Source organism: Betta splendens, chromosome 24 (assembly GCF_900634795.4).
Source record: "Betta splendens chromosome 24, fBetSpl5.4, whole genome shotgun sequence".
Lineage (NCBI taxonomy): Eukaryota > Metazoa > Chordata > Actinopteri > Anabantiformes > Osphronemidae > Betta > Betta splendens.
In genome coordinates, this window is record NC_040901.2 from 11,285,134 (window position 1) to 11,294,741 (window position 9,608).

General features: G+C 43.8%; 1 protein-coding gene across 1 annotated transcript; it reads left to right on the plus strand.

The window, feature by feature from the left end:
* Positions 1-1,060: 1,060 nt before the first annotated feature.
* On the plus strand, positions 1,061-9,511 carry plb1 (phospholipase B1). The gene is made up of 42 exons (XM_055506642.1): positions 1,061-1,155; positions 1,416-1,469; positions 1,540-1,600; positions 1,678-1,712; positions 2,250-2,343; positions 2,407-2,458; positions 2,543-2,608; positions 2,681-2,746; positions 2,829-2,890; positions 3,014-3,089; positions 3,127-3,279; positions 3,623-3,676; positions 3,751-3,819; positions 3,921-3,992; positions 4,091-4,151; positions 4,291-4,349; positions 4,579-4,652; positions 4,730-4,773; positions 4,853-4,961; positions 5,083-5,134; positions 5,227-5,307; positions 5,390-5,455; positions 5,538-5,638; positions 5,713-5,794; positions 5,865-5,969; positions 6,086-6,181; positions 6,258-6,329; positions 6,450-6,527; positions 6,832-6,892; positions 6,962-7,020; positions 7,163-7,230; positions 7,308-7,351; positions 7,442-7,541; positions 7,626-7,677; positions 7,770-7,850; positions 7,950-8,015; positions 8,098-8,192; positions 8,303-8,384; positions 8,462-8,566; positions 8,649-8,744; positions 8,855-8,929; positions 9,024-9,511. Exons 1-42 carry the CDS (start codon positions 1,071-1,073, stop codon positions 9,312-9,314), a joined length of 3,354 nt encoding a protein of 1,117 aa, XP_055362617.1. The 5' UTR covers positions 1,061-1,070; the 3' UTR covers positions 9,315-9,511.
* Positions 9,512-9,608: the final 97 nt, after the last annotated feature.

The following is a 9,608-nucleotide window of genomic DNA, read 5'->3' on the forward strand; positions in this document are numbered from 1 at the left end:
TCCAGTTGGTGGGATATGCAGAAGCAGCCCTGGTTCTTTGCCTCTCTGAGCCCCCCACCCGGTCAGTCTGTGAGATCATCTCTCCATTTAAAAACAGATAAAAACAGACATGCTGTGTTATACTGGTACCTATGCGTCTACGCTTTTAACTAAAGAGACCTAATTCAGGAAAATAAAACCTTAATAGACTATTAAATTGTTAATTTAATGTGTTCATACCTGCAGGTGTAACTACAGCACTGACTGTTAAGATTGACTAATCGGTTCAGGGATTAGAATCAAAAAGATAAAAGTCATTGTTCAGCAGGGGTTCACGCTGGGTTCCTGTCCTTGAGGCGAGATAACAGTCTATCAAGACAGTTAGGCCTCCTATCAGGATACGGGGCCCGTGATTGCAGCTGTCTGGATCGCTGACAGTGTTCGTATGATGAAGTTGTGCAGCACTCTGGAACAAAACAACATTATCAAGGATTTACAGTTAGATTTTACGAGCTTCACTTGAATAAATCAACTAAATGAGCACAGCGCTTGTTTCTGTAACATGGTTCTGCTGACAGGATGTGAGGCAGCGTCAAAGTCAAGTTCATGGATAATAGTTCTCCATAATCACTGCACAGATAACGTATAGTCAAGGTTTACTGGCACTGAATCAGCGCTGCTTTGTGAAACACATCTTTATCTGAGTAGTAGTAAAGAACCTGCATTGATGTTAAATGGCTGCATTGTGTTGCTGTTCCTGGTGTTTATTGTTTTACTTGAAAGGTCAGATTAAATCACAGTATGCAGTCAAACCACCTAAGGAAAACGCTGACTGTGATTCCCGTTAAAAAATTGAAAGTAAATTTCACTGATAACTTCCAATGGTCTAGAAGAACTTTAACCGTCTGCAGTTCACACGCACTAGAATATAACAATAAAGTTTCTTTATGATCCTATCAGTACCATTGTTTCATTATAAAACGTTAGGGCCACGTCCTTTGGACGAGCAGGACAGTCCCTCCCCTTGGTGCATATTCATCACATGTAGGTGGTCATGTAATAAAAACATGAGTGACCGCTGGAAGGACAGTATGAAGGAAAGACGGTGGGCTGCAAGAAACAAGATGCTCCCTCAGCTCGCTCTGATCTCACTGCTGGGCATCACATGGACCACAGGTACTTACATCATCATTTATTAGTGCTGCAGCTTTGTCTATCATATTGTGCATTATATTATATTCTACAAAAATCAGGACAAACAAGTGCAAAAATATTGTACTTTAAACTCTACCTAAAACACTCAACTTTACTTTTAAAATAAATTTCTGTTTAGGGTAACAAAAAACTGCAAGCAAAAATTGAATATTTTATCTACTTGCGAACCCTCCAAACTCCATAAATACTGGTGTAATAATGTTTTCTCCACGTGTTTTCAGCAACAGGATTTCCGTGCTCCCCCGTGTTTCCCTCTCCATCACCTCCGTCAAATGGTGAGACATAAAATGTCTGAAAGAAAAAGCAGATTTCTATGCATAAACACAACTCTGTTTGTCTCTGAAGCTCGGAGCGTCAGGCCGTCAGATGTGGCGGTGCTGTCGTCCGTGGGACTTCACCTGCACAGGTGAGCACAGACCGCTGCTCAGCTGCACAGAAACAACTCATGCAGGAATATAATCACGCTTTTGTCTTCGCCTGCAGCACTGAGCTGTTTCTGGTGGTATCAAGACTCCAAGGTAAAAACAAACTTGCTCCGTTATGTTTATGGTTATTATACTGTAGGTATATTACAAACGAAACGTTACTGTGAACGGAACATTTTCTTCATTTCTTTAATTCATGAGTGTTCTGTCCTCAGTGCTTGTCTTTAAAAACAAATACACAGAATCAACTACAAGGGTTTAGATGTGCTTCTCTCATACTACTGTGCACTGATATACACTACTGTTATCTGTAATCTGTTTCAAAGCTGTTCATGAAAGACAAAGTTCTGCATGTACGTCAAACAGTCATGCTGAGTCAAACAAAAAACAACGGGGTGACAGTAAAAACAATATACTTTAATAACTGCTTTTATGACCAGTGGAGTCTTAGATAAGTCTTTAATTACAGAATGTGGTGGATCATAAATTATTGTGTACACATACTAATCCTACTGGGATTTTAAAACAGCTGCTTGTTAGCTTTTGTATGGTTTTATTTATTATTGATTTACCACAGATTAAGAGGATCTGCGTTTAGGTTTACTACCTTTTTTCACCTTCTCCCATCAGAGTTGATGACCCTGTTCAATCCTGCACTGATCAGTCGCCTCCCAGATCAAACAAACACGTATGACGCTCAGTTTGCTGGACGCAGGTACAGATGATTTCACATCACTTCCAGCCATTTAGCATCTTAGCATCATCTTTGACCTGTTTCGACGTGTAGCACGCTGGTGGAGCAGGCAAAGGAAGCGTCTCTGCAGCTCCACAGCTATAAGGTAGCTTACTTCCAGGACTAATTCAATGTAGCTGATCGGTATCAATCAGTCTCAAGTGCTTGAAGTAAATATTCTTCCTTCCAGGACTCTTGGAAGTTGGTTCTTCTCTTTGTTCCGGTGGATCAGCTCTGTGTCTGTGAGCAGCAGCAGGTAAATTGTGGTGAAGCGGTTGGATGCTAAATGATGACAGTGAGGACAGAGTCTGTGTTTGTGTGTGAGCAGCTCCAGCCTGTGGTTGAAGCAGCCGTTAAAGATGTGGATGAGGCTCTGCAGCTGCTGCACGCCCAGGTGTTGTTCATGTACAGTACCTGCCATTCATGCTTCATCGGTACTGGACTTACACATTGACCTTCGTTTGTCTGGGTTGTAGCTGAAGCAGACCATTGTCAGTGTTGCATTATGGGATGCAGAGCCTGTCAGTGTACATAGAAGGTACGTTCACGTTCCCAAATCACCACTGGGGCAAAACACAAAAAGTATGTTTATGTTCTCTGATGATGCATTACTTCATCATTTACTGTAAAAAAGTAATGAGGCTAATTGCTTTACTCACAGAACGTGTCCATGTTCGGACCCAACCACTGGAGGAGAGGTCAGACTCCTACGAGCCGTTCTGACTCAAGCTCTGCAGGTTTGAGTCCTTTGCTCATTTCCGCTGGTGGTAAAAGCGCTCATGTGAGAGTTTGCTGCGTTTTGATGGACGACCGTGCTTTTTCTTCTGCACTGACCAGGCGGCTGTGGGTCAGCGCATGGCACAGAGGCCGTACAGCGACAGAGACGACTTCACTGTCACGCTGCAGGACGCTCCTTTCACGGCAGCTGTGAGTCTGACTGAGATGAGGCCAGATAATCATCCTAATGAACCCCAACGCAGATTATCTGTAGACCATAAACAGATCCAAATGGCAGCAGATAGAGTCAAACAAAGAAATACATTCAACAAAAAGTACCTTCTATTAAAATCTGACTACACTTGTCATTTCATGCATCGCTTCAGTCGCAGATATTCTGAGCAAAAAGTTAAATGATAACAAAGGGTCTTATCTTCCATGATAACGCTGTTCCAAGATAACTGTGACCATATGAGACACACAGTCCTGATACAGGAACTGATGACGTACTGCTTTATCTATAATACTGAACATCACTGCTGTACTTTTACAGACTGGGACGCCGGAGCAGACCGATAAACTGATGGTGCAGATGTGGACAAACTTGGTGAGACCTTAACGAATTCATTCACAGACACAGAATCACCGCTCCTGTGTCACAGAGATGCTTCTGTCTTTCAGCTGCAGTCGACGGCGGGTCGACATAACGCAGACGACGGACAGGTCATCGTCCTGCCATGTCCGACTGAGGTGAGGAACCGACATGGAAGCATTGAGTTTGTCACAGTGAGTGTCTACGACCTCCTCATTTGCCCTCCTCCTCTCTGCCTCTATCTGTCTCCCTACCCCAGGACCAGCCCTTCCTGAGGACGGCGGTGAACCCTCCTCCATATAACCCCGGTGATGGCTCACCTCTCCTCCCAGTGAGTACTGTCTGGTATCGGCCGGAATGCAGGCTGGAGCAGCATTATTGACCTCCTGTCTAGTCCTGACTGCAGGTTTGCTCTGTGTGTTGGCTCAGTTCACAGGCACAGAGATGCCCTGCGAGGACTTCAGCCCCTCTTCATCCATCCCCACCTCAGGTAAGATGCAGTACAGTATTTATTTGATGACTTTTGAATTGACAAACTGCCTTAACAACTCAAACACAAGTTTACCACCCAAGAATTGAAAAGTTTACTGTGTCCCCTATCTGTGCACTAATAATTATATTTTTTCTAGTTCATGAACTCAGGCCTGGAGACATCAAAGTCGTGGCCGCTGTGGGAGATTCTCTGACTGTGAGTAATTTTCTTATAAATAAATACTTGGACAAAGACAAGCTTTATAGTCTTAATAAGACAATTTGATATTAAAATATAAAAGTTCAGAAGCGATATGATAAAAAATACAATGTATGTGTGAATTATGTTTTACTCCAAACTGGGAAATACGATGTTGAGGGGAGTGATTTAACCTGTAAACACCACAGACAGCTGTTCACTCACACAGTCCTGTTCTGTCGGTCAGGCAGGAAACGGCATCGCATCGAGTCCCAGCAACATCATGGACGTCCTGCGTCAGTACCGAGGTTTATCCTGGAGGTGAGTGAGGATGGACTTCACTGTGTTAACGTGGCAGCACAGGCATCGGGTCATTCACTGCCGTTGTTTTTCCCCAGTATCGGAGGAGATGAAAACCTCACCTCTGTCACCACTCTGCCCAGTGAGTCTCATTCTCACAACCTACTGCTCGAAACAGACAAAAAACAGAACAGGACAAATGTAAAAATGTGTTTTGACAGACATCCTGAAGTATTTTAGTCAGAACCTGACGGGATATTCTCTGGGTATCGGCAGCCAGGAGGCTCCTCAGGCTTCTCTCAACCAGGCTGTAGCAGGAGCGAAAAGCATGTGAGTCCTTCAGATGCATCTGAGAAATGCTAAATCAAGACTATAAAAACTCATTTGGATGCAGTCTCTAAACCCAGTGGGGCTTAAAAGTGATATTTTTATTTATTGTGTGTGTTTTGAGGAACGTCCCATCTCAGGTGCGAGACCTGGTGGCAAAAATGAAGATGGACCCGGTGCGTTACTTCATCCTCATCTCTTTGCAAAGGCCTAAAACACACATTACACTGAACAATGAAACAATGCAAACAATATTTCTCCTTTACAGACGATAGATTTTGAGTCAGATTGGAAAATTATAACCATCTTCATTGGTGGAAACGATCTGTGTGACAACTGCTACAACTCTGTGAGTGTTACTTAAAACCAACTTGCTCAAAACATGCAGGAGAACACATCCAACATCATCTTCATGTTCCTTCTGTTCTCAGCTTCTTTACTCCGTGGAAAATTACATGCGCAATATTCGCGACAGCCTTGATTATCTACATAAAGAGGTGAGAGGAGTAAAACGTCGCTCGCTGTGGTTTTTAAAAGCTGCTTTTAACTATTCCCTCTAACTGAGCTCGTCTCCATCAGGTGCCTCGAGCTCTGGTCAACCTAGTAGAGCCTCTCCATATTATTCCACTGAGAGAAATGCACAACGACAACTCTGTGAAATGCCCGACCTGGCTGGTAAAGTGAGTATCACTGACTTTAAAATGCAACACAGGATTCCAACTCGTCCTCTAATATTTGATCCCTCCTGCGCCAGTATCATATGTCCTTGTGTTATAATGCCAAAGCCCAACTCCAAAGCCCTTCACATGCTGGAGGACCTCAACAGGAGCTATCAGGTAGGAAGAACCCAAACTCTGGCTGTGTAACATTTCATACTTGGACTCTGACGCCTCCTCTTTGTTTAAGCGTCTGCTGTACGAGCTCGTAGAGTCCAGCCGCTACGACACCCGCCCGGACTTCACGGTGGTCATCCAGCCCTTCTTCAGAGAAATTATTTTGCCCAGACTGCCGGTCAGTAACTAAGCTACATCAATATAACACCTGCACCGTAGGTCACTAGTCTGGAGTCTGCGACACTGCCCTCAACTTAATGGTCACTGAGTTTCATTAGCGCTTGCCCTCCACAGGACGGACGCCCCGATCGCTCCTTCTTTAGTGCCGACTGCTTCCATCTCAGCCAGAAGGCTCACACGCTGATGGCTCGCTACCTGTGGAACAACATGGTACGTTTCTGAGACAAACCCCACCTGTTCCACAGATTTGACTTAGACACTCCCAGTGACGCTTGTGTCCTCACAGCTGGAACCTCTGGGCAACAAGACGTCGTTGCAGGATTTCACCGCACCCATTGATCTGAAATGTCCAACCAAGGTAAGAAAGTGTTAAACAATCCGCTTAATTAATGCATGTGAATGTGCAGCAGACACATCTACTTCCTCTTTTCTTCTAACTACTGAAATCGATTAGCAGTGTTTTTGTATTTGTTTGCAGACGTCACCCTACATTCGAACCTATAACAACAGCAATTACACTTATGCTGGTGTCTCTCCAACACCTGGACCTAATACAGTAAGGATTTAATGTTCATCCTCTGCCTCTCTTCATTTACTGATCATCTACAGTGTTTAACTCCCTGTGAACCTTAAATGTGAGAAGCAGAAGGCTTCTGTCCAATCAGGCTCCGAGCCATTGGTTACGGCACATGAGCAATGATGTCTCACACCTCTCAAACACCATTGACTGACTTATTTATTTATTTATTTATTTTTGGCTGAATAAGAATTGCTACAGTATTAACAACAATAATAAAAAATATTAAAACAACGTTTCTACATGACACACAGCCAGATGTAACTTAATTTTGTCCTTCCAGAACTGGGGCAGCGACTTCTCCTGTGTGGACCTTACTCCATCTGACACTGTGCCAACATCAGGTGAGACACGCACCCACACAATTATTACAATTATTATTATTATTGAAAACGTATTTCCATCTTATGTAGTTCACAAGCTGAGACCTGCAGACATCAAGGTGGTGGCAGCACTGGGCGATTCCTTAACAGTACGTCTCATCTCACTTGGTTAAAGCTAATGAATGTGTGAATTTCTTTTTAATGTAATGTGGTTTCTATTTGTTTTGTAGGGTGATTTTAAACGTACTTTCTTTTTCAGTCTCATATGTGACGACTGTTTCATGTCTACAGGCAGGTACCGGAGCCAAAGCAAAGAACCTGTTTGATCTCAGCAGGGAGTATAAAGGAGTGTCATGGAGGTAGGACAGGCTTGCAGGGTCCTACAACCTACGTTCATTCATGTGAAAAACAATACTCACTGACTTCGTTGTTGCAGCATTGGAGGAGATAAGTCTCTGGAGACTGTCACTACTCTACCAAGTGCGTTTAAGCCCGTTTTGTAAAATCTTGTATGAAGCTTCCACGGCTTCTCATTTGGTAAAACCACATTTATTATCTCCATCTCCTCAGATATCCTGAAGAAGTTCAACCCTTCCCTAAAGGGTTTCTCCAAAGGTCAGGGCTCACTGCAGAAGGGCTTCAACATGGCCGTACCTAAAGCTAAGACCTTGTATGTGCACATGTTGCTTTTCTACTCAAGTACAACACACGATCTGCTCTCCACCGCATTAAGCCTGGGTGTGTTGTGTTACAGAGACATTCCAGACCAGGCTCAAGCTCTCATCAAGGCCATGAGGGAAAACAAGGTGAGATTTCAGGATCCTTCGTCGTTCTCCACATGCTCGCCTCTAGTCTGTCACCTTCTTTCAACCTTCTGCTCTGTGTATCTAACACTCAGGAGGTGAACTTTGAAAAAGATTGGAAACTTGTGACAATATTTATTGGGGGAAATGATCTTTGCAGCTACTGCATGGATCAGGTAAGTGGTCTGCAAAATATGCATGTGGCCTAAAAATATCCACTTATTTCTGAATGTTATGGGATTTTACTAAAATGTTGGCTCATTATATTCCTATAGAATAATCTGTCACCCAAGAATTACAGTCACAATCTTATGCTCGGTCTGGACATGCTTTACAAAGAGGTGAGTGATATTATCACTAGTAAGTCACATTCACTGTGCTGAGTATAACTCACATACACGCTGCCTGTCTCTCTGTCTGCAGGTGCCAAGACTGTTGGTTAACGTCGTGGGGATAGTGCAGATAGACCCACTGAAAACAATCAAGAGGAACACGTTGGGCTGTTCGCTGATACAGAGGTTGGATTGGTATAAAATCAGTAAATACATGAAGGGAGACCTTAGAACTACTGAGAACTGAGAGTGGGATGCAACACCTGAACTGTTCCCTGCTCATTGTATTTTTCCAGGAACAGCTGTCCCTGTGTTATCAACCCGATGGAAAACTCTCCAGAGCTGGAGGAGATAAAGCGAATCAACCGCGACTACCAGGTAAAGGCTTTTCTTAAATACTTGAGTTTACCTGTGTTGCTCCTTTTGTTGCTCCAACATGCTTTCATTTTCCTCAGGCTGAGATCCAGTATCTGGTGTCTGGAGATCGCTATGATGGAAAAGAAGACTTTGCTGTTGTGCTTCAGCCCTTTCTACACAATTTATTCATTCCTCACGTTGGAGTAAGTAACATGGTGAAAAACATCAGCCTAGGAGTCCAAATAATGAAATGCAGCCTTACTGAAAGCACGGTCTTTCATCCAGGATGGGGAGGCGGACGCGAGCTTCTTCTCGGTCGACTGCTTCCACATCAGTGAGAAAGCGCATGCCGAGATGGCCATCGCCCTGTGGAACAACATGGTGAGTAACAGGCAATAGGTCAGAACCAAACTGGGACTGAACTGAGTTCAAGTGCTGTCGTGTCTGTTTGCCTTTGTTGTTGGTTTCATTATTCTTCTCTGTCCTCACAGTTGGAGCCTGTAGGCATGAAACACGCCTCTAACAACTTCACATATGATCGTTCCAAAGTTCACTGTCCCACAAAGGTACATGGACAGTCCTACATAATGTCTGGTTTATATAAAACAGCCTTGATTGGATATTTCTATTCATATTTGAACTATTTTGTCCTTCTCATAGTCACATCCCTTCATCTTCACCAAGATGAACAGCTTACCAAGTCCACCGGTGACCGGCACCACTGCTGCTCCACCCACCGCCACGACAGGTTCTGGTTCTGGTCCGGTCCCGACGCTCCCCGTCTCCAAGTGCTCCTCCTCCGTGCCTGTGTGGGTGCCAGTGGTTGTGGGAGTCGTCAGCCTACTAGTCGGCGTTGCTGCTGCCTGGATTTTTCTCTCCTCCTGTCAGCGCCGGAGAAACAAAGAGGGCGGCGAGACCGAAATGAAAACCACAAAAAGCACGCTTTTTTAATGCGGTCTCTGTGTCGACAACACACATAAAGTGATGTCAGAGCACTAAAGGGCAGACAGCAACATCAACCTGTCAACAGTCATATGCGTTCACTTTAAACACCTGACAATGCAGGAACTCAAATATGTAAATGACAGATTGTAACACACAAAAAATACTGATAATGATATTGGCTGCACGGAAGTTATGACATTTTTCAGGTGTAATATATGTGGCCTCTTTGAATCCAGATGTTTTGTACAATGTATTTATTTTGAAATAATCTTGCTATGGAAATCTGCATTTGTTTGTTAA